The sequence below is a fragment of the Macrosteles quadrilineatus genome, unplaced genomic scaffold (genome assembly GCF_028750875.1).
Source record: "Macrosteles quadrilineatus isolate MER2022 unplaced genomic scaffold, UCM_ALF_1.0 Scaffold_6__1_contigs__length_79288215, whole genome shotgun sequence".
Classification (NCBI taxonomy): domain Eukaryota; kingdom Metazoa; phylum Arthropoda; class Insecta; order Hemiptera; family Cicadellidae; genus Macrosteles; species Macrosteles quadrilineatus.
Window position 1 is genome coordinate 37,869,882 of NW_026542599.1, and position 26,287 is coordinate 37,896,168.

The 26,287-nt window shown below is 35.5% G+C and overlaps 2 protein-coding genes across 5 annotated transcripts in view; one reads left to right on the forward strand and one right to left on the reverse strand.

The window, feature by feature from the left end:
* LOC128996230 (3-hydroxy-3-methylglutaryl-coenzyme A reductase) overlaps window positions 1–18,300 on the reverse strand; it is a 64,715-nt gene extending 46,415 nt beyond the window's left edge. Inside the window, exon 1 of one of the 2 annotated variants that reach the window (XM_054421384.1) lies at window positions 18,176–18,300. The gene's annotated coding sequence lies outside the window, so the exon portion shown is untranslated. Of the gene's footprint in view, window positions 1–7,278; window positions 7,340–18,175 lie in introns of those variants that run through there. The other variant, XM_054421385.1, reaches the window with a different exon arrangement.
* On the forward strand, window positions 411–26,162 carry LOC128996231 (protein FAM219A). 3 transcript variants are annotated; one of them, XM_054421388.1, is made up of 5 exons: window positions 411–428; window positions 19,711–19,839; window positions 21,471–21,555; window positions 22,359–22,515; window positions 23,411–26,162. In XM_054421388.1, exons 2-5 carry the CDS (start codon window positions 19,732–19,734, stop codon window positions 23,601–23,603), a joined length of 543 nt encoding a protein of 180 aa, XP_054277363.1. In that variant the 5' UTR covers window positions 411–428; window positions 19,711–19,731; the 3' UTR covers window positions 23,604–26,162. The 3 variants fall into 3 exon arrangements, with proteins under 3 accessions (XP_054277363.1, XP_054277362.1, XP_054277361.1); XM_054421387.1 differs by lacking the exon at window positions 411–428 and adding an exon at window positions 14,613–14,676; XM_054421386.1 differs by lacking the exon at window positions 411–428 and adding an exon at window positions 18,663–18,727.
* Window positions 26,163–26,287: the final 125 nt, after the last annotated feature.

Genomic DNA, 26,287 nt, shown 5'->3' on the forward strand with positions numbered 1-26,287 from the left:
ACTGACAGTTGCAGTCGGTCCATCCAAATTTTAAAGGTTTGAATGCAAAATTTACAGAAAATCCAAGGCTCACAGTTGACAATATTCACGACTCATCCGCGGTTATGCAAATACCGTACAAACGCACAATAACGCCATACATTGAAACAATAAACCCTTAAATTATCATATAGTTTTACAGCACAATTTCCATACCTGGAATCGCAACCCGATAACCCTAAGTAAACTTTCTGGGAAAGCGTGGAAGCAAAACCGCACACATAAAATACACGAACACAATACATGTGTAGTGTCAGGTGATGATAAGAGATGCAACTGATAACAATTAATTTTGCATGTCCGGACGTGACTGCGGACACGTTCCCGCCAAACCGCTTCACGTGACATTACAGCTGTTGCGAGGTCAGATGTCACCCGTATCCACAGCTGTGAGTTAACTAACACCTGTTTTGGATATAAATGTAAATTATTGTTCATTGTTGCTGTATTAACATATGAGGATTTTCACCTATAACAATTCGTGAAATCCCCGATTATACCCACGGCCTGTAAACGTGTCAAACCATACGTGCCAAGAGAAATCCGATCAATATTTAGAATATTAACTCAGTTTTAAAGTTTCTCTAAGAGAAAAATTACAGATCGGTATATTTACTGATTGGTTACAAGGCAATTACTGGCAGTTAATTTTCAATTTTATTGCAGCAAAACGTTTTTCTTATCCTGAGTGTTGTGCAAATAAATTGCCTTACATGAGTAGGCCTACAGTGGAAACTAAAAAACGTAAAATACGTATACGTAAAATTGCTGTTGACACTGTTTTTAATTTATTTTCTACGGAGGGGAAACAAACCATCCACAAAAACTGTGTCAGTCTCTCATCAAGGTCTACAGTACATTGAAAGTCAATGGCATGGGTACTTTATTTTTACGAATCACTCTGTTGCACATATAAGTTAAATGTACAAATTATATAATTAAAAGTTAGGCGTTATATTTAGTATTAAGTAATATATTACAGTTAACAATTAACTAACACTACCAAATACCGTTGGTAATTCAGGTAAATGCATGATCGACACCACGACACGAATGTAATCAAAAGTCAACGGCGCGATTCAAAATCCGCGTTTCATGTTTGTTATGCTCAACTGCAGCCCACGCTCTCTCTGTTGAGAGTATGCACGCGATATACTGTCTTGAGTTTAAATTAGAACTCGTATCGATCAAAATTTGTTGTCTTGTCAACTGCATTACAATGTCCATGTGCATCTTTGTGACCTATCTTCCCGAATGTCTTTTGATATATAGCGAGTAATTTGTTGATACACGGTCAGACAAACATTCGAACTGAATATACAATTAACACACTTATACATGTATTTTAGAATACAAATTACGACAGAAAATTTTAGTCTAAAATTAGGAAACCCTGAGTTAAACTAGCTACTAACACCAAGACATTGTCTGGATAATGTGAAGACTTCTTTATCATCAAATAGACTCCAGAAAAATAAACCCACAAATACTATCTAGAATTGATTAAAGCAGCGCCCGTCAGTTAAACTTCACTGTAAACCCCTTATTTCATTTTTTATTACGGTGGACCATTACAATAGCATTTTATCGTAAAGTTGTCTTATCGAATGATAAGAATTTGTTGAGTAGGCAACCAGATAATTGAAACAATGTTCAAGTACTTACAACCTAACGCATACAACATTAAGTTCTTGTTAATATAATCTTAGTGATAAATCAAATTTTTGGAGTTCTGCATTCAGTTTAAAAAAGATGGTTGTTGGAAGGCAAGTGAAAACTCATGATTGGAAAAATTGAGATTTCGGTATGGGATAAGATGGGAGAAATCCAGCCACTGAAGCTTCCGTGTGTGTTCTCCCAGAGAAACCATGTCAGTGTTTTGGGGGAACCAACGTATAATGATACTACAACAGAATTAATGTACCATAGAAATAATGGTGTTTATTTATTCTATACTACTACTTTGTAAATGGACCAATTGACGATATTTTTATTGGTTACCACTCACGTCCTTTTAATTAATTTTACCTCATGGAACAAGAAAATTTATCGACAGAAAATACTCAGACTCAATGTCACTAAAAAAACATTAGTTTATTTAAAAAACCAACCCGAAACAACCTAATCAACAAAGATTATCTGTTCACTTCTAGTTAAAGTGGGTAAATTCACAACGCAATTTGTATTGTAGTTTCATAAATTACAATTAATTTGCAAATTACTAAATTAAAATTTGGCATTAGTATACAGTATAAACGATTGGGGTAGCTCAACTTCAATTTATGACTACAATCACCATTTCGACTGTTTTTATTGTCCGCGAACTGTTCAAGACAAAACAAATATTTGATCACTTACTAGTACAAGCGAGTAGAAAAAAACGATTTCCATAATGATCGTACAAGAATTATAAAATACTGTAATATAATCGAAAAAGTTGTATTTATTTGTTCTATGCATGCATACTTTGAATCACACTTTGTAAACCAGATAACATCGCGCTAATTGGGAGTTTAAGAAATCTCACACACTGATATCACGTAGTTAACTGCATCCGGATAAGAGATGACTTATCATCATCCGAATTATCGCGGGTTACACGTGATGATAAGAGACTACTTGTGGTGATAAAGATGAACGATACGTCACAGTAGTAACATTGACTAAAGGTTTATACATTGTTGATCGAAGTTAGTCGAAAGTTAAAGAGACGATTGTGTTTGTATTTGGCCCAATCTGACCACGAGACGACCTTGATTAGACTGCCAATGATAAGAAACAACCAAGATAGATGATGAGTTAGAGAAGCTGATACAATGTTGATTGCGAGAGGACCAAGTTCAATAGAAAATTGTGTTTGCATTTGGCTCAAGCTAACACCAAGACGACCTTGATTAGACTGCCATTGATCAAAGACAACTCACAGAGATATAAAGATACATGAAGCTGATACAATGTTGATTGGAAGAGAGTCCAAGTTCAAGAGACGATTAGGTTTGCATTTGGCCGAAGCTGACAACGAGACGACCTTGATTAGTTTACCATTGATTATAGTAAATCTGGGAAACGAACCACGATGAATCTACAGATTAGTATTATTTATACTGCGTAGTATGCACGCAACAATTTAGGAAAACAATTTGATTAAATACTACGTATAGACTACAGTTTTGATTATATTGGGGTACATTCGGCACTTAAGGTAAAATCATCATGAAATTCTACATTTCATTGCGAATCTCCGTTTGGTAAGAGCGTGATCTTAAAAATAGAAAACAATTCTCAATCAAAGATTGCACAAAAACAACACATTGTTTTTAGTTGTGTTTAGACTTAACTTTTAACTTGCATACATTTGGGTGAAATCGCGAACTTTCCTAATTACAAACTTCTCCTATAATATGAAATTTCCATCGATGCTTTATTAAGGAAGTTGTTGATATACACAGAGTTTATAAAGATATAACATTCAAACCTTAGTTGCGTTCGAACGAATGCTAAGTAAAAGTACGTGATCAAACAAACGCGTAACGCAAATAGATTCTACGTCACGGTTCATAGGTTCTAACAGAACTGTAAACATACAAGAAGGCTAGCCTTGGTATTTGAATGGTTGAATAGGCTATGTTCTAGGAAGTGTTGTATTTATTGTAATTACAGAGTTGAAATGGTTGGGCGATAACGTTCTCAGACAATTGCGTTACATGAATCGTAAAGGAGTGCAAGTTTAACAAGTTTATATTAAAATTTAGAGCGTTCGTGTTGCACATTACCAATCGAATGTTGTACTCGAAGTTATTATAGGCCTGAAGCAGATAGGCAACTTTAAAAATGGATACTGTATTTGAAATTTATTTATTCCTACACATGTAACGTTTGAACAGTGTTATGAGTAGAGTATTGAACAACCCCAATAAAATATTGGATTTCGGACGAAAGACTTAAGAAGTGTCGCGTCGATAAATTGAAACGTGTTCATGCACGATACATTACATCCCGAACTGATAAATCCAAGATACAAGATTGTAGATGCGTCAAACAGAGCAACGAGGTTATCAGTTATCTTATAAGCACTTAACACATTCAACATTCTTCCAGACAACTGCACAACTGAATTAAATATGTGAGCTCCACTGAATGAGTAAGAATCTCACTGAGCCTTAAAATATCCTAGATCAACACAACACTGCAAAGTTTACACTAAGTCTGAGCAAACTTACATAATTTTGGGTCGAAAAACAACATTTGACGATCATGTAACTTTTGTAGAACCAGTATTGTTCTGGGTGGCTCTGTAACATCTATAAATGATTTTTATAAAACTATTATCATCGAACATGATGATATTGACCCTTAAAATTATGATCTAACCATAACGCTACCGAGACATCCTATAGAGCAACAAATAATTTTCACCAAAGAAATTACTGTATTGATCTTTAAATTTAAGGTAAAAATGTTGAACACCTTTAAAAAAATTAAACACAGACATAAAACGATAAACCTATTTAAATCATCAGCGTTACTAGTTATAATTGAAAGAAAGACACGAAACCTGTAGAAAAAACAAAAACAAAAACAAAATGGAACGTAAAATATTCAGGTTCGTCTCGTCCTGTCCTCTTGTCAAGCCCCGATTTCGCCCGGCGCGACGTCGGCCCCAAATTAGGGACTGGCGCCCTTTTGAGGGTCGAAATCCCCATTTCTTATCTGATAAGTCAGAAACCTAACGAGACACCTGAAGATGAGTGTTAAATCGGTTTAAATAATTCGAGGATAAAAAATTCTATGGGTATTCATAAGTTCATTGTTGAAGAAAATGTCTATATGTCTACTAGGGTTAATGGTATATAATATAGATAGACGTTATATAGATGTTATAGTATATTATAACATTAAATCATTGGGTTAGCTTTGCTGCTTACAAGGAGGATACAAATTGTGAAATATTGTGAACAAATTATTCTGCACGTTTTTAAATACGCATTGAAAATAGCACCATACTCTGACATTTATTCATAAGGAATTTATGGAGACAACGTACTGCGATAGACATTTTAATATCGTTAACAACCGCAAAATCAAAATGTAACAAACTGAACTATCTAATCCACCTTGCAACCTGAAAAAATAAGTAGGCTATTATTTAATCTCTTAAAATGGAAGAGGCAATAAAGAAAACCCTCATAGATTTTTCGAATTACAAGTGATGCTATCTAAATTATTTAAACACATTATCGTAATCCTATATTTAATCTGTATTTTTTTAACGATACTTTACAAAGCATAGCATACATAGAGCGCCTATTGAAGGCATGCCCAATTAAATTTTAAAAATCAAAATCAGTCAAAATTAATATTTTTGCCATAAATGTATCACAACGATTTGGATAAAACTCATAGAATTGTTTGTAAAATCATCGTTGCCGATACCACATACATAAAACCACACCAAACCCCTTCGCCCACTTCAAAAGGTAGAGAAAGTGAAAATTCACACACGCATGGTAAAAGGTCCACCAAACAGAACAGTTTCGAGTATTCACATTTCCCGGTACGGCGTCAAAGTATACAAGAAGAAAAGAAGAGGACAATAACAACTACGTCAGAACATGGACAGAATGGCAAATTGCTTTGGCAAAGACATTTATTTTTACAAGGGCCGCACCCTGTCCCAAACACAATTGTTGTGAGAACAGACTGTCGCCTTTTTACATGTTTACGCACATTTTGGGGTCAAAGTAGCAAAACAAGGCGCCCCAAAACTGACAAGAACCATTCTTGTGTGGCGTGACTCATTTTCCATTTCTGTTCAGACCGATTTATCTGATATTTTGAAGTTTCCGCATTCTTGATTTACCCAATTCCCCAATGGATTAGAGCAGATTAGAACCTATTTCAAATTTATATTGTATAAGTATGACAAATGGAATTTATATATTTTCATACGATGACTAAGCAGGTGGACAAAATGAAATATTGATACTTCTTCCTTTAGGGATTGATTTTGTCAAGGATTTAATTGTAAAATCTTAATAGTTCTCAGCTACAGAGGCCAACTAAATTTTTAGTTCCGAATCACTTTGCAATTTATAAGATGACAAAATGTTTACGTGTTTCACAAAAAGACTCTCGCGTTTGTAGCCAATTTTTAGGGGTTGTAAATGTAGTAATCAACATTTAAAACATGGAAAATCAGCTCTCTGAGTTAAATACTGTAAATTTAAACAGTTTGAGGAAATCAAAAGCATCGCCGCATGATCTTTGTATGGTTTTGTTGGCTGATGTAATACACATTAAAATTAATCGAGTCATAATATGTACTTTTAGGATGAATAACATCGATATGATTGCTCATACAACATATTAGGTTTCGGCAAATAACCTCATTGAGCTCAAACTGTCATTAATTGACTATGATGCTGATTCATAAGAGCTGTTGTATGATTTAACAATTTATTTATAAGCTAATATTGATGCTGTTAATATTATGATGCAATAACTGAATTAAATATTGGAATCAACCAAAGAATATAAGAGTAATATTAACATTTATTATACCACATAAAACGTGTTGGTGATTGTTTTAGCTACGTATTCACTAACTATTCTATGAAGATATTTTTCATAAGTTAAGATATAATTGACAAGAACATTGAATTCATACTAAGCATTAGAATGGGGGGTTTGTACACAAAAAGTAGTTTTTTCCCTTTCATCAAATCAGTAAAAATACATTTTTCGCTAATCAATTTAGTTTCAGAAAATGACAGATTATCGTTGCAATCAGTCTTAGAAGCACTGTGAATATTCATTAGTTGATTTGAAAGTTAATCATATTGTTACACAATACACAAACTCTCTTAAAATATTTATTACAAATCCTGCATTTTATTTTCATAATGAACAAGCCCACCCTGTCAATATTCTAAGTACAAATTTTATTTATAAATATTCCAAACAACTATTTATTTAAGGAAATTAGTCACACTTATGTAATTTAAAATGCAAATTTGCCGATAAATAATTTATAGTTTATACATAGTATACATGATTCATGTTTCACCGATTTGTATCTGAATTAATTTAATTTCAATATTTGACATCTGTGAATAACTATTTATTTATTGGGAAATTTCAAAATTCGTTGTCTTATCATAAATATTGTTAACAAACACGAAAATTCAGTGTATACATACGTAATACTCAATTTAAAACTAAATAAATAATTTTACTTACGTATTTAACAACCACAAGACACAAATAAACTCCCCGCTACACGGTGCGTCCGCGAAACCGAACTGGCGCGCTCGATTGTAGAGCAAACGACAGCAGGACAGTTCGGCCGATTTCGACTATGTTCGGCTCTACTCGTATAGGCTCGGTTGTGTTCGGATCCTCTCGACTCTACATTTCGGCGACACGGACACGTACGTCATCATTTCGCTTTCTCTGAAGTAACTATTTCAAATTAATAAAACAATTAAATTTCAAATTTTCAAATGAAAATGAACATAGTTGGGTTGGCCCACAATCAGAGTGCATTGATGTCAATTGCAATCAGCTATTATGATATTAGCATAGATGAAGTAATGTTATTATTATTATATTACTTCATCTATGATATTAGTATGTGTATACTACATTTTTGAGGTAATATCCAAAAAGATAAGCAAGACAATGACTGACACCCAAAACTGTCTGTTGTCCAAATAAACTGCCACCACAACGGCTAATAAGCGAAAAATTTGCTGTTAAGAAATTTAAACATCAAATTGACATTTAACTGGACGTAATTAAAAGTGCATGTTTGCGTAAGAACATTAGAGTCTGTGAGGTTTTGACTGAAAATTAAATGATATAATATTGCAATGTGGTTCCTCAAAGTAAGTCTAAACAACGAACTCTACAAATCCAAAGTATATTAGAATCCATTAGACAAAGTGCTGCCATTCTATATCGATAGAACTCAATTATTGGTAATTTCAGCTTTAGCTATGACAATATTAAATATCAGGGTCAGTCCATAGCAAGGGGTGAATATTACCCGCTGGATGTCTTTCCTACATTTCCACATGAACAACTTCATATGGCAAGGCAGGAATATTTAGTGAGATTTTTTCGCTACACTACTGTGAAATTACCTGTTTTTGTTACGTTTATCACCTGCGAAAATGCATCATTACATTGTTTACTACAGAAAAAGAATGTTAACTATGTGAAAGTAATGTTTACTATCATTTTTGGATTTTGCCGAAGTAAACAAAGACATGTTATTGTTTTGTCAACTGTTTCAATTACCAACAACCAAAACTGTACAAAAATAGGAAATATTAAATTTAAATTGAAGGCCTGACCTAAAAAATGCTATAAGCAATGTTCCTAACAGTAATAAAACAATATCCAATGTATGCTTTGATTAAGAATAGTTATTTGTGTAACTATAGTCCATGAGGTTTCTAGTTGGGTATTGCCTTTCCTACATTTTCACATGGACAACTTCATGTGGCTGCAAGGCAGGAATATCCGACGAAGGACTCTGAGGGATTAACCAACGTCCCTACCACCAATTTACACCAGCACAATCTGTCGGTGGCTCACATCGCACCAACTAGGATGATTATCGTTAAAAATGGCGAAAACTTTAACACGGGATGGAATGTCTAGTTTCATTAGTAACTAAACTTAACCAATTTTTCATCTGTAGATTTGCTTATAGTTTACATACTAAGTGGATGGTTGACAGAATATAAATAGTATGAAGTCATATCAAAGTTATCTGAGACAATTATTTAAGAAATATTTAAAATTCAATACCGACCTAATATTAAGCTAGAATACACTTTTGTATTCTCTTACCTGAGCAATGTATTTAATGGTGTATTCAGCCTAGTTTTCCCCTTGACCTCAACATGCGATTTTTACAAAATGCAGTCTTCTATATTCTCTGTTAAACCATGGAGATAGAAGATAATTCACATAAAATGAAAGCATCTTTGGCATCATTAGTACTATGGTCCTACTGTGATGACAATGAATAATGAATGAATGAAATGTGTTTATTTCCACATAATATATACAGAAAACAAAACATACATACATACATACATACATACATACATACATACAATGCATGTCACTCGGACAGTTATACCATATAACCTTCAGTCATTTTAACGACTTGTCATAAAACAGGCAGAAATGGCTTAACTGCATCTTGTTGTTGCCTGTCCTTGGATTAAACTTACTGAAGGCTTAAGCTGAAGGGTCAGTTAAACCCCCTTGTCTGTGGTTAAAACAACCCGAAGGCTACTTGGAAATTGGTTATTTACATTTTTAGTAGCATTGAACATAGTAAACAGTATTATTAAGTAGTTCGGAGGACGGGAATACGTTTGAAAACTCGTTTCCTTCTCTTGCTCAACCTTATGAACGAAATTTATTTCTACTTATCTGAACACGTTTTCCATCCCGTGTTGGGGGGGATTGAAATACTATTTTCTGTCCATTCCAAATTAATTATTTGTCCTTTTAGAGCTAACTCGTTGAATACAAAACGGTTTCCCGGCAATAGTATAGTGTAGCTTAATTGCAACTCTTTATATTAACTTGAGTTGTGTGATCTTTCATAGTTCTTTCCCAGAAAAAACGGGCTTCACGAATATCACTACTATTTTCCATTATCTTTTTATTTGTAAATTTTCAACGCTTATGAGAACTGTACAATCTCTATGCCAAGAGAAACCGTAACAAAATTACCGTTTTACGACATAGATACATATAGGCAGAAAGCTATCAGTCATTTGTTTCGCTTTCTTGTCCATGACTCTTTCATGGCATAATTTACGTTTTTACGCAGCAAAAAACACACCTGTAGCTCCGGTTGAGGTAAAATACACAACGGTTGTAGAAGTGTCGGATATCAAACTACAATCTTTGAGGATGGCGTTTGAAAATGCACTATACTGTACTCTAGATTTGAACATCGTAGAATTTTTATCTAAGAGGACAACACAAATCTGTGTTATTTAAATAATCTCTAGCTAAATGGAGCATCTTTTGCAGTACTCCTAATTAGCAGGAAAACTATATATTACGTTGTCCAATCCTACTAGTGTCTCATCATTTTAAAAGGTAAAAGTGAGAAAAGTCCGTAACTGATCGTAGTTCAAGACTTGACCTAGTTGTCCTTCATTGGGCTTTTAAATTAATAAATTAAATGTCACTGGTTAAAGATACGTCTCATCTTAGTCCAGACAAAAATGTTTTCTTAATACACGCAAACGTTTAAATACGTATACAATGCTGCTTACAATGATGCAAATAATTTATATTCCCCGCAGCAATTACTTGATTCGAAACACAACTCAGGACGTTCAAGAATCTAAGTTGGCAACGGACAAAAGAAATTGGCATTCTGGTGGAGGATGAATCGATCATTGGGTTGTATACCTCATTGCAATTCAACAAGGAAGTTCACTGAAATCACTGCAAGACAAAATAAAATGACAGTTTTAAAGCGTTTTACTGTTTATTACTTATTATTCAGCGAAACAAGTGTTAGACTACATTTGTTTAAATTAAAAGAAACAAAAGGTAGCCTAAATAAAAGAACGCTCTATATACCAGAATGCACTAGTGTCTAAAATTGTATTGTCTACCTTGTTTTTTTGTTGTTGGCCAGGTTGATATTGCTGCTATGGATCTACGAATTCAATTAGTCTGATTTGGTAAAAAGTGTGTATTCGACATAAATTAGTAATTTCGATCAGCACAATCTGTCGGTGGCTCACATCAACTACGGCGACAACTTGAAAATGGGGCTGGAATGTCTAGTTGTGTCAATAGTCCTAGATGTAAACCGAACAAAACAAACTTTTTCTATTAGGTGGAATTAGCCTGCGGCACATTCAGCACGCTTTTAGAAACAACAGTTTATGATCGATATGATACGAGTTATAATTTTAACTCGGACAAATCGCGTGCATATAAACTCTCAACAGAGTGGGTGTAAGTTGAGCGGAACAAACATGAAACTGTTGTGAATTGCATCGTTAAATTTTGATTACTTTCGTGTCGATCATAGATTTACCTCAATGCCAACAGAGTTTGGTAATTTATCGTTATCTGTAATCAATTACATAATAAACAATATTAAGTGAACACTTGTTAATTGTATAGTTTAAACATTTCATTCATCTGTATTTAGCAACGCGGGGCGCGTAGAAGAGACGCGCATCGACTGGAACAGAGCAAGTAGACTTCTCAAAAGGGTGCACCAAAAAAAGGGACAATTTTAAAATGTTATTTCTCAGCTGTTAAAAAACCTTTAACAATGAACCTTTTTAATGAGGGCTGGAGAGTTCATTGATGCGGCAAAAGAAAGTTCATTTGATGCCATTTAGTGTATAGTTACTATGGATCATCAACGGTTACCGCAACATCGTGCCTTTGGCATAGAGACTTTTTTGAAGATTGACTTTCATTTCTACTCAACGTCAATTTCGTTTTCACTTCAACATTGGCCGTAATGGTGCAACCCCAAACCGAAAAACTATTCAAAGATGGGTAAGTAATTTCCAGATCACGGCTTCTGCGCTCAAAGTCAAACCTAGTGGGATACCTCGGACTGTTCGAACGCCGGAAAACATTGAAATGGTTCGCGCGAGTGTGCTGCGTCGAGCGTCCAAAGCCAACCGTTTGCAAAACATTGCACTGAAATTTAAATTTGCATAGTAAATTAAATTTTGAGTACAACATTTTGTTTAGGACATTGTTTACCCATCTTCGAGTAGTTTATTCCGTTTGGGGTTGCACCATTACGGCCAAAGTGTAAGTGAACACGAAATTGACGTTGAGTAGAAATGATAAGACTAAATTACTCTTGAAAAAAGTCTTGCCAAAGGCACGATATTGCGGCAACCATTGATGATCCATAGTAACGATACACCAAATGGTATCAAATAAACATTCATTTGCCACAACAATGAACTATCCAGCCTTTATAACAGCTGAGTAATAACATTCTAAAATTGTCCCTGTTTTTTTGGGTCACCTCGTATATTTTTGGTGAGTCGTGATAGAATCTTTCATGTGCGCTAAAATCAACTGAACGTTTCTCTAGTACAATTTTACGACAGGTTTTTTGATTTGACACTTCGGTTCAAATAGATTGTTTATTGTTTAGTTTAAGGTTGATTGCACAAGAAGAGACGGATAGAGATAGCGAACAATAAACACTCACTACATAAAATGCAATTTCCTCACGAACAGGAAAAAGCAAAGAAGATAGAAATCAAATAAATTTCAAAACATGACACCACGTCAAATCATAAGACTTGAGAGGCAATGAGAGCTGGGCTCTTTACTGTGCTATTATCTCCAAGACATGACCACTAGACTGGGCACGCTCGTTCAATGTTTATCAAAACCCGTGTGACCGTTGTCCGGCGACCGGCAGATCGGAGGCGGGGGAGAGATGTCGAAACTGTGTAAAGGACGGACGATGATACAACGGGCCAAGGAAAACGACGGGAGAAATCCAAGGACAGTTCGGCGTCCTGCGTCCAACAACAATGTGCCCCACGTGAGGAAACATGCGTACACTTTGTTGGGTAAAATAGTGGATTATTGATATAAAAGTTGACATTCCATAGCGGGTTGTAAATTAAAATAGACGTAGTTAGGTTAGAGTACTTGTGGCAATTACTGGTTAATTTCGAACACACCCATTTTATAGCCAATCCGAAAAGGAAAACTTAACTTGCTATTTGGCACTTTTTGTATGACAATAACTATTTCAGTATTAAAAACTAAGCCATAACATATAATTTTGGACTGAAGCACGCTTTGTGACAGGTGGTGTGATAGAAGTGCAATTAACAAAGAATTACTACAGCTGCTGGACGCTGAACCAACTATTCGGAAATTCTTTTGGGTAAACAATGCGTACAATGGACTTAAATGTATTAGTATTTTGTGTGTAACACCAGGGTATCTTTACAGTAATTAAATTTTAAAGACGTGGATAGAAATTTAAAGTATTTCCTATATGAGGATGACTGTTATAGCTAGACTGAAAATAAAAAATTCACCTTCCTGAGAAAATCCTGAAAAAATCACTAGAATTGTTAAATTAGTAACGCCCGATTAACCGTATAGCGGTGGTCACATTTGGTGCCGGGTAGACGTGCCGCCGCGTGAACTTGCGACAATCTTCATAGGCCTACCCCTAGAAACCCACAAGTTTTCTCAAAGGAAGAGTTGAGGGTTTAACTATTCGTCAAGTCCTTATTGTCTATCCCTGTCGGGTAATTTCAAGTAAGAAAATTACTCGGCAACCTAGGTCAAATATTTAGCCACATAATTCTATAACATCAAAGAACCCTATCCGGTGAATGTTGAACTGTGAAGGTCCCTGAAAATTATGATCCAGTGGTCACGTGAGGTGCGCATTTGGGTCTCGGATTTTGCAAATTGCTCGTGAGGCAACGTCAACTCGCTGACCGTGACCCGGTACTGCTGTACTGTCTGCTGATCTACCAGTACCAGTACCCAGTACCTGTACTGGTCGGTCAACTGGTCACTGGTCTGCAGCAACTAGGCCTACATCAGGACACTAACTGTACCGAGATCTAGATCATCGCAGATCGTTATCATCACTATGCAATAATGCTGAGTTACAGCGGTGCAATGCATTCGATGCTATCATTCTTTAGGGAATAAGACTTAAATGGGCATTTGGAAACTTTTTCCATTAAAAATTACATTGGAGCCCTTTTTGAAGGGGGTGCCGGTCCAGCGAGGTTGTCGGTCCCAGGTTCCCTCAAGGGCTTCATTAATCACAGACCAATAAAACAACAAATTCGCCTTTACAAAATACAAAAACACTATCCTGAACACAAAAAACCTATTTCGATGGTAATTTAAGTCATATCCATTTTTAACATTTTGTAACCCTTCAACCGTACACGTTTTAAAAATATTGAGGATCATTCTTGTTTTAAAAACTATCGTAATTTATTAACGTATTTTGCATTCAAAAAGTTTTCGAAATATTTCATAAAAACTACAAATTTTCAGCTTAAACCCCCCACCTTTCAACAAAATAGTGTTACCGTACATTATGGGGACTGTACTAATCAATAATTTGGAGTCCAAATTTAGCTTTCACTTTAGATGTTAAATTATGGGTCTAATAATTAATTGCACCGTACCATATTCGAGTGTCAAGTGAAGTCAAGTCAACACTTCACCCCGCTACCACGGGAAAAATAAATTACGCATAAAATCTTGACGTTTGATGAAGTATTTCAATTAAGCTGTGTACACGAAGACGTCTCGAATTGAAACTGATAGTCTTTATAATAAAATGTGAATAATCGGAAAATTATCTCGAAGTAAAATAAAGGAATGAGCTTTGACAGGCTGATTGTGTGGATCAGACTTGAGACTTGGATAACGAATGGCATGTCGTAGTTTCTAACGAGGGTTAAGAATAGTTTAATGAAGATTGCAATTAGTTGTTGGTTGTAGGTTAGGATGTGTGGTCATTGAGGGTTTATCGGGATTGGTTGTGTTTTTGTAGTAGTTGGTTGAGTGTTTGGTAGTGGGTTAGTTGATTCGTTGCTTTAATTGGTTAGTTATTGTGGTTTAGATAGTTAAATTGTCTAAATTGTTATGATGTTTGGTTAGGTAAGTTAATCGGTCATATCTTCGTTTCGGGTCACGACGCATTAGGTCTGGGGAGTTATTATACATCGATGGTCTAGACAGTGCACTGTGTTAGGACTGACGAGTTATGAGCATCAATTGCTCCAGCTACTCCAGGGAGCGACCCGAAACCCGATACGTTCAAATCGCCAAGTGGCGCGGCGGCGGCCCTTTTTCTTTGACTGTACAATTAGGTTAAGACAACACGTAAACAAGGACATTCCTTCTGCCGGCAACTCACCCCTACCTGAGCGCAACTACGGAACATTTCTGGGACCCTTTGCTTGGATCAATTAAGGATCTCTTCGGCGCAATTAATGCACGACGTGGTACAGTAGTATGCGTTGTGCTGAACGTCATGTCACGGAAGGAAGGAGATAGAGGGTTATGTCACGATGCAGCCCAGGTGTCCTCGCCGCGCCGGTGTTTCGATTGACAGATTGACAGCCCTGGCGACCCATTGTCACAATCACACCATGGCCAAGGGCAGCCCAATTGTTGGATATTGAGACAGTCACGTATGCAAACTAACTCTCCCGGTTGACTGAGGTTAGGGCTCGCCAATGGTTCTATTTTTATAGCTATGCCAGAGACTGTTTTTATTGCCTTTGGGGCCATGTTACCTGTGAGGTATGGTGAACATTTAATTCTACAACCATCCTTCACTCATGATCAGGTTAAAAATATACATTGGTGATAAGAGATAATTTTCCCAGGTGGGACCTGAACCACCAGGCCATGGGCTTAGAAATTTATATTCAATTTATTTGTTTTTTTTCCTTCGCCTTTGTAATTTTTTAATGTTCATAAGGGAACGGCCTCTGTTTTGTTACAGACAGAAGGAAATAAGTATGCACTCTATTATGTGTTTTGTAATAAAAAGTCTGGAGACCCTCTGTCAATTTTTTTACAGCCCATACTAGAAAAACTAAACTCTGCGCACCTTTATAGCATGTTATGAAGTACTTTTTGGGCATAACCACCACTTTGTGTACATCCCCAAAATAGGGGATTTCGGGGGAATCTCAAAAATTTCAAAAGGTAAGACCCATTGAGTGGCCCATCATTTTAGTCTTTAGAAATTAGAATTTAGACTTCTAAGGATTTCAATTAACTGCCATATTGTACTGTGTTAAGATAGAGACCTCTGGCTTGCATTGTTAGTTTTCTTTTATCACGACCTTCAAAATGAAAATGGGTCACTCAATGGGGCTTAACATTTAAAAATTTTGAGTTTGCATTATGGGTTTGCGAACTAAGTAGCAATTAGGCTCAAAACGTACATCATAACATGCCACAAAGTTGTACAGAGTTTAGTTTTTCAAGTGTGACCCGTTACAAAGTTTTCAGGGGTTCTCTAGACTTGAAAAGCTGTTGAAGTTGAATTTCACTTCTGAGAAATTCAATTTAATTTTTTACTGGGTTGAGATCGTGACTCTTAGTTTGCGCTGTTGGGTTTCTTTTATTAGGACCTTCAAAATGAGGGGTCACTCGATGGGTTTTACTATTTGAATCCTTTGAGTTTCCCTCGAAGTCCCCCATTTTGTGGATGTACATGAAGTAGCGGTTATGCCCAAAAAGTACTTCATAACATGTCATAAAGGTTCAGAGTTTAGTTTTTCTAGGATGGGTGGTTAAACAATTGACAGGGGGTCTCCAGAATTTTTACTAATCCTGTATAGGGAATATGAGGAGTATTAGCAAATTTCTTCAAAATGAGGGGTCACTCAATGGGGCTTAACATTTAAAAATTTTGAGTTTGCATTATGGGTTTGCGAACTAAGTAGCAATTAGGCTCAAAACGTACATCATAACATGCCACAAAGTTGTACAGAGTTTAGTTTTTCAAGTGTGACCCGTTACAAAGTTTTCAGGGGTTCTCTAGACTTGAAAAGCTGTTGAAGTTGAATTTCACTTCTGAGAAATTCAATTGACTGTAATGTGCTGTAATTTTTTACTGGGTTGAGATCGTGACTCTTAGTTTGCGCTGTTGGGTTTCTTTTATTAGGACCTTCAAAATTAGGGGTCACTCGATGGGTTTTACTATTTGAATCCTTTGAGTTTCCCTCGAAGTCCCCCATTTTGTGGATGTACATGAAGTAGCGGTTATGCCCAAAAAGTATTTCATAACATGTCATAAAGGTTCAGAGTTTAGTTTTTCTAGGATGGGTGGTTAAACAATTGACAGGGGGTCTCCAGAATTTTTACTAATCCTGTATAGGGAATATGAGGAGTATTAGCAAATTTCCCATAAATACAAGGAATAAGCTACCATATTACCATAGGTCTCATGGTAAGACCTGGACCCGGGAACGATTTACTTTTTCTTTTCTTTTTGGAATCTTTCAGATCCCAAGAGGCCAAAAATACCCTGTTCAAATTCATATTAAGTGTCCGTTAGCTTGAAAACTAGAGCAAAATGATCCGATATTGATTAATTTTGGTAAACGTGTAAAATATAAGCTACGTTTTTTCCAACGAGTTTGCGAACATGCGAGCATGATTGGACTATGGGAACGAAGGTTTATAGGGGGTTTTAAGGGGTAAAAATGTTTTTTTTCCCTAAAATCATAGGTAACTTAGGCCTGAAGTTTTGCAATTTCATTCTAAACTATTTTGTAGTGTTTAAAAAAAATAATAATTTAGTATAGGTACATTAAGCGTTGTTATGCGCTTCGCTTAGTGGTTATTGGTTAGCCTAATACAAAAATAAAAAAAACTGATTAAATTTAAAATTACCATGTTTGGAGAATAAGTAAACTGTTGTAGTTTGCTTGTTCACAGATTCGGCCTAGGTATATACCTATGTTAAACTAATGAAGTTATTTAAATAGGGAATAAGTTAAATCTGACATGTTTAAGGAGGTCTTACCTTACAAAACATATCATTACTGTACAGTTAAATTGTGCTAAGTTAATCATGTCATGTCCATTCAAATCAGTATGAAGAAAATATTGGTTGAGTTTTTTAATTTCCTACGAGTTTTTTTGTAGTGGACTAAGCAAAACGTTAAAGCCAACATTCTTTTCATATATGCCTAGCCTATTTAAGCCAAGTGTATAAGGAACAAAAAATCTAGTCTGCACTTTACTTGACGTCCTACACTCATTCGATTGTTTTTTTCGATTCGATATTTTCATTCGATATATTGTTTGGTTAGTTAGGTAAGGTTAACCTTACCCAACTAACCAAACGATATATCGAATAAAGCAATCGATTAATCAATATATCGATCGATATTTTCATTCAAATGAGTGTAGGACGTCAAGTAAAGTGCAGCCAAAATCTAAATTTACAAAAAATCTGTATTTTTACCAAGGTGTCTGCTGTAATCAAGATAGCCTAAAGTTATGCCTAGTCCTAGGTTATGAGTTAACTTAGGCCTATCCCTTAAATGAAAAAAAAACACACAAAATAACTTACCTTATTTTAAGGTCCACGTGTAATATTAGTGAACTTAACAGTTCTAATTAATAATGTACACTAACTGGACATAAATCATAATACTTTGTAAAACTATGAGATCATAATAGGTTCTAACCTAAAATGATGTACCGTAACCTTCACTTCACTTTTCAATTTCACACACCGCAAAATTGACAATCAAAATCAATAATCAAGAAACTCACAGAGTATTAACGTTTTGTCTTTCGGAAAAATAGTATTTGGCTGTGTAGTGTCTATATGATTCAAGATATGAAATTAAAACAACTATAAAACTAGTTTTATAAAGAAATTAGATATAAGTATAACAGTATAATATCGTGACACATTTTTTTAAGTTGGGCTGTAAATTAGGCTTAGCTTGAAAGGCTGGCTAGTCAATGACTTCGGGTAGTCTTCCTCAAAAAGATATTTTGTTCTCCATGTCACAATCCCACCGCACACACGGAAATTTATCCTGTCGTCTGCTAAGCTCAAAGCTGTCATTACTGTCAAAACAAATGTCTTCTGCACAACGCAATGTGTTATGAGGTAAACGGTATTTTACAATATTTTGTCTTACTATGTTTTTAAGAATAGTTTTTTATGAACTTAAGAAATTCCAAGCGATCTATGTAACTCTTTATCAACATTTTATACACTAAACATATGGACCTATGAGAGTTGTAACTTAGCTTTGACATTTTCTAATTACTAGGTTTAGGCTTTGTTTAAGTCAACCTTTGAAAAACACATTTATGTCACTTGTAGCCGAGTAAGGAGCAACTCATTCAATTTGGGTACAATTTGAATATTTTAGTACGATTAAGGGTCCTCACTCGCTAAGCTTAGTTCTTCCATAAGCGTTGCATAGGCACCAATCTTTGTCTCCTTCCTATCCAATCCCGTACCCACTTCCGTTTGTTATTATTCCTTGGGTTGTGTTACGAAGCAAATCCTCAGTATTATATACAAGTTCTCTTACATCACACCTAACAACAATACCGTAACAAGACACGTCGTAAAGCCTGTCGGCTTAAATCCCCATTGATGAAATGGCAATGCTTTAAAGTACTAGAAACACTTTATTTTTTTACAGTCAACGCTAAACTACTAACTTAGTCCCCTAGTGTGACTGCAACAAGCAAAGTTGCTACGTGTGACACAGCCTATAGGCCTACTAATTTTTACAATAATAGGCCAATTAAAAAAACCACGCATAAATGGTTTTTTTAAAGGAGGGTTGATTATAGCTATTAAACACTTCAGGCTTTCAACGTAGCCAAGACAAATAGGACTATGTTGGATTTACTAAAATAAAATAATAATATGAACCCGGTAGAAAATATTTTTAGGTAATGATGAAAACTGGTTTGTCATCCGTTTGAAATCTGAAATACTTGATAAAAATTTCATTAAAATGAGGTAGCGTTTAGTGATAAAACTTATTACCTAATTGACCAGTTTAATACTTTGTTGACTGGATCACTTTAGATTGAATAAGGATTTATCAATAAGGCATAATTTTATTGCAGGTCAGTTAATGTCAGTTACTCATGACAACGTGCAATCCGTGGATTGAAAGAACTGACATAATGGACGACAGCGGGTTTGATAGTGACCCCAAACATCGTCAAAGTCAAGAAGACGACAGACTCTTCCATGTAAGTCTTTATTGTATCATTGTACAATTGTATCATTGCAATTACCTATAAAATAAATATTGTGGAAGCTTTGTTTCTGAATAAGTGAAAACTGCTTCAAGTAGAATTAAGAGTCATGGCTGTTTCAATTACTTACTATAGCCTCTAGAAACCATTCTACACGAGTGTGAAACCCACGGCGGGATTCCCAAGTCGGGGCCACTCACTTGACAGGGACCATTGCTTTAAATTGACATGTCTACACAAGTGGAATTATCAACGTGACACAAGGCGGATTGTACGTCCCCGTCAAACCCTCATCGAGAACTCTGCCCAGTCATTCTACACGAAGTGGTGTCACCGCGCAGCAGCTTACTTCATACCTGTTGTCCAGTTAGGTTTGTTTTCAATACGGTGCAGTGTAATGTTCGACACAGAGAAGTTTATTTGTGAGAAAGAGGCTCGGCCTGCACTGTACGATGTCAAGACAAAGGATTATTCTAATCTTGATATAAGGGCAAAAAATTGAAATGATATTGGCAAACGATGTAGGTAGGACTAAGATTGGGAGTCACCAAAACTGGAACGAATTTTCAGAGTACCTCCGATGGTCACATGACATGGAATGTCTCACTGGTGTGTCTGTTTGATAACATCAAATGCTTACATCATCGCCTCTTCTTACGTTTCTTTCTCAGCAGTTCGAATATAGATGGAGTTGGACAACACCAGCTATACAACAGAGCTCCACCGTGTCCATCCTGGTGATATTGTTTGCTCAGAAGTGAAGACTATTTGACTGAAACCATGCTAAGACAACCCTCATTGCAGTTTGGAGTTCTAGTTGTTATAATTCAACTATTGCTCTGCTCTTTTATAAGGAATTTGTATCATCTGCAATCTGCATATAAAATAGATTTAGTACAGGCCCACTTTTATAAACGGGCAGACTGGGCACATGCCCAGGGGCGCCCACCGGGTGCCCCACAACCACCGCCTGCCCCCACTAGGAAAAAAGATGGGCACTGCTTTTGGGTTTGCCCAGGGCTCCACTGACCCTTAACGCGGCCCTGATTTTGATTTAGAAGGTTTTGAAATACCACAATCTTACTCTAAAATTTACTCTAAGTCTGGTTTTTGACTAAACTAGACCAGGGGCGGATCCAAGGGGGGGGTTAAGGGGGCAATTGCCCCCCCCCCCTTAGAGACTTTGAATACTTTGATAAATAATAAAGATAGACTTAAATAAATAAATCTAGTTAAAATCCTATAGTTTTAAATTGCCAAAAATTATCATGTTTTTGTTTCTAAATAGTTTCAAAACACAAATTTTCCAAAATTTCCCAGACCCTTGCTTCCAACCCCCTAGACCCCCCCCCTGGGAAGTTTACCCTTACAACCCAACTTGTCCCCATCCCCGAATCATGGTCTGGATCCGCCATTGAACTAGACCTGCACACTTTTGTATTTTCATTTAACTGCATAAGGATTGGAACGATAATATCTTGATTCCTGGGATAGATAAAACAACTTTTATTACTAGGTTACCTGACAAAGGGTGTAAATCCAAGCAGAGGTTGATCCAGGGTCAGTTAAGGGGGTCTACCTTACTGAACCGTCATCATTTTATTATTTTATTTCTTGTGTTTTAGGCTAGTGACAGTTCCAACAGTAGTACCAACCTAAACCATCCTACTCCAAAGAAGATGTCCCGGAAACAACTGCATAAGAAACTAGGTAATGTTGGATTAAGTAATGTACATAGAATTTGTGTAACGTTTGCAAAGGCTTTAAGTGTGCCAGAAATTACTTTGGTCTACAAATGAGTAGCTTGCTCCAGCTCTTTGAAGCTAATTGTAATCTTAGGCATGTTTCGAATTAATTGGGAGCTAGTTAGGCAATCCACCAAACTATAATTATGATTATTTTTTAAAGTTAACGGACAACAGTAAATATATCGGAAAATTGTTTTTTACACAATTTAACTTTATAAAATTTTTTTGTTAACCTGACAAAAGGGTCTTGACTGGGTAGTTTTATTATGCAATGGAATAATAACTATCATAATGGAACTTATTCAAACAATATACTCAATTGAAATATGGTACAAGCCGCGTTAAGGGTCCTGGGCAAATCCAAAAGCAGTGCCCCCATTTTTTCCTAGTGCGGGCAGGCGGTGGTCCCTGTGGGTAGCCCCAAACCTTCGGCGCCCCTTGGCATATGCCCAGTCTGCCCATTTATAAAAGTGGGCCTGATATGGTACCGGTACTGTACTACATTATATTCTTCACAATTACATAATTAATATTTACCGTATTCTTATTTGATAACATGAAAGAACCCTAAGGAAATATATAAGATCAGGAATGAGACAGAAACCTTTACAGCATACAATTGTTATAGAACAATTTCATGAAGCCTCTCTGCTAACTGAATTGACCGTTTGGTATTAAATGAAGGACATAAGACAACACATATATTTGATTTTGTATGTATGGAGTATTATTTTGTTAACTTTTTTTCTACTGTCTATTTTTCAGAAAGAAGAATTGAACAGGCAAAGAAACTACAAGCACAAAATGAGATGAAGAAAAGTCCTCAGCTAATACCCATCCAACGACTTCCGATCCCTACCAGCAAGTCTCCGACAAGTCCTCGTGAAAACCATCCACTAGTGGACTGGGAGACGGATGATAGGTACGCGCACAAACATTTAAGGAATCATTTATATTAGTTGAAGAAACATGTTACTTGTTCTATTAACAGATACGATACTTTTAACAGATCTATGCACATAGTTCAATCAAAATAGACGTAGTGAAATTTCTAGCAGCTATGTAAAGGAGTGATTCTTTCATTATAGCTTTAATATTGGCCAAGACTCACAATCGTGGGTCCAGAAAAAGCTCTAAATAATAAACTAAGCTTAATCCACATTACAAATATTTTATATACTACAATGATCGATAGTATAATCTTAGTCACAAAGATCTTCGTTTTACTTGGATTTAGATTCGCTTATAAAATGGGATTGGCCAAAAATTCCTGGCAGTAAAAACAGTCTCTATGGAAAATTGTCCCTCCGTACTAACATTTAATCTAAAAATGTTAATGTTTGCAACTTACTTTTGAAGAATGATTACTATTTATTTATTTAGTATTCAGTCAGATAGGCCTACTGATTGTCCTGGGACAGGGAATCAATTTAGTAAGGAACCATTACCAGTACCAACTTAAAAAATGTGTTACCGACATATAACATCTCAAAACCTTACTATCCGTTGAGGTAAGATTACATGTTTGGTGCACTAGAAAGTTATCGAGTTCAGAAAAACACATTTTATAACAGTAGAACCATTAATCTTTTGAGTGCCACACCACACAGAGGACAGAACAATTCAGATAATCCAACAAGCAGAGCAGTGCCGGTAACAAAAGTTAGGAGAAATAAAATTATGTTTTTATAAGAAGTATAAATAAAAAAGTTATCCCATCAAAACACACCTAAGGGATAAATCACGAAAAATTTAAATTGCAAACACTATTGTCTTTTTTTTTTATAAAATAGCTTGACACAAATTACTATTTGCAGCGATGAAGACATAAACTTCTTCCCGGTTTCACGCTTGAGAGATGGCAAACAAGAACTGACCGACACTTTCAGTATTGAAGACTTCGAAGTTACTCCAGAAGAAGACGATCTTGACCTTTTACCTCCGAAGACGTTGGATCGACGACTATTTTGTTGTGGTCTTCCGTTCCAATGGCACTGCAACATCCTATAAACTCTTTGTGATCTATTTGTTACCCTTTATTCATTGAAATATAAATCTAGTCAATTATTGTAATAATTTATATTATGTAATAGTTTTCATTGAATGTAGAGATTGGATGGTGGCGTGTGTGAATTTCAAAGCAGATTTTTACATGTGATTTTGTTTAGTTAAAGAGCAGATCAATTTTTTAACTCTTATATTTATACTACTGAAATCCACCAGTTCTGTGGGTTGATCTCAATGTGCAAATCTGTGAAATGGAAACGTACTTTAAGATAAACTTAATAATGTAAATGTACTTACACAATCTCATAACAGTATTGTATCTGTGTTTTAAGATTTTCCTGTACTTTTCTTGTCCGTTCAACACAGTGCCATATCATTCATATGAGACTTCTCTAAATATGTTAAGTTTTTGTTGACAATGTTGTAAAAGTAAAATATATTTTTATTTAAGACTGGGACCAAATGGTTATTTATAGAGATTGTACGAGTTACAACTGTTTGTGTGGTGTTACTTATCAGGAAACTCGGTAACTGCAATAAATACAAACCTTATAAGAAGCGTAATGACAATGTTAAAAATTCTGTCTGGGAATATTTTTATTTCGTGCGGGCTTTAGGTAACAAAGGCCCTACTATCACGAGCACCCGGCCAAATAAACTGACTGAGTGAGACAAAGAATCGGCTTAGAGAGGGAGAGACAGAGTATCGCGGTCGCCGCACGTGCACATACTAGTGGCAGCCGCATGAAGCTCATTTCTGTGGCTAAGTTCGATTCTGACTATTCTCCATAAGTATATTGCTTCTTATAAGGTTTGTATTCATTGGTAACTTCACCTTCTTCTGTTACGTTTAAGATAAAACAAATATATTATCTATTAGCATAAGAGGCTGTCCATTTTTAAATTTTATTTGAGATGGGTCCTGCAAGAAGCTTTGCAGTTAGTGGGAAGGAAATTTTGTTCCTTAAGAATTAGATATACTTTTTAAACCGCTTCTTTTAATTTTTGAAAGAAAAAATCTTTTCTCTACGGCAACATATTATTTACCTTACCAAATTGAACTAGCAAATCTTGATTGCGACTCCCTTGCCTATTAATATATTCTTATAATTATATTTTTCATGTAAACTTGTAACTATTGTTCACCGACAATGTTCCTGCTGCTGTATTTTTTTCCTTTAAGCAATTTCTACAAAATACTATTAAAATTGAAGCGTAAGGCCTATTTGGTTAGCCTCTATTTTATTGATTGAAATCAAACATACCTATCGAAATAAAGTGCCAAACACGGTTGCACTTGTTTATATGAACAAACCAATTGTTTACACAGTAATCCAGAGTAAAAAGATTAAATTTTAATTCCAACAAGAAATATGGAATAATGACTAGCTAACTAATCATAGATAAATGTTAAGTTATTAATGCATTATTATGCCTATTGTTTAATAATGCATATAGTCAAAAGTGTACCTATGCGTACTTTTAGTGTGTTAGTCCCCTTTATTAGTCTAGATGTAATGGAAATAGCTTTAGATTTAACCTCATAAACAATTCCTATTTATTTATTTTTTGTTTGTCATGCTCTTAGAAATTTGTTCTTCTTTTCTATTCACGTAATGAAATAAATGTCATTGATTTAATCAAAATTTAAGTAATGACAGAATCAGAAGTATATTTACAAAAGCCGGTCATAAATAAGCCAAGCAAGAAAGCTCTTTTGTCAAAACTTGTAATGTAAAGTCTTAATAAATTAAGAAAACATTTCATGCCATCTGCTGTTGTAGCTAAACCCCAAACCATTACTGACTCAAAACAACTAACTGTTTTCAACATGAGCTCTCCAGCATAATATTTCAAATCAAAATGAGATATAATCAAATTCAAGAGGGTTCTACCATAGACAAAAAGAATTGAATATAGACTGTCAGCCGTGCTGCGGTTACCATGGTTACCATAGGTTCCGGCGCACACCGCTGTAGTTTACGTAGCGCGTATGCCGTAACTACATGGCGCTCCAAGCGGTGTGCGCCAGAACCTATGGTAACCGCAGCACAGCTGACGGTCTATATTTAATTCTTTTTGTCTATGGTTCTACCCAGTCAATTCAAGATGGCGGCTACGGTACAAGCTCTAAAACTAATTTGTTTCCAATGATTGTGTGCTTTTTGTGCTCTTAACATACCAGAGCTTGCAATGGATGGGGATAAATTAATGTTTAACTATTGTTTAGAAGCTAAAACCACATGGAAAAAATACTAATTTACAGATTTTCTAAATGATTTTGTAAAAACTTGAAGAAACAAATACTGCACAAAGTTTAAGTCCATCCAGGGCATAGTTTGGATGTTTGTGAATGTTTTACAGTTCATTTAATCTCGATAAACACTTTATTAATGCCACAAGGTTTTTTTTGTAGGACCATGTTTGCGTGGTAACCAGCCAGCGAGCTAGTGGGTGAAACCATCTTTCACAAGTTATCAATTAAAATGCTAAAGTTACCAGCTGATTGTAAAGGAACTGTCAAAAACCACTATGGGCCTTTTATATTTATCATATTAAACATCATACCTATGTGAGACACATTGTTTTCTTACACCTGTCTAATCTGGCGATATACTATAAAACCTACCTTACACCATAATTTGGTACAATTGCAGTAACATGTAAAAAAATCAGTCACTTGTTCC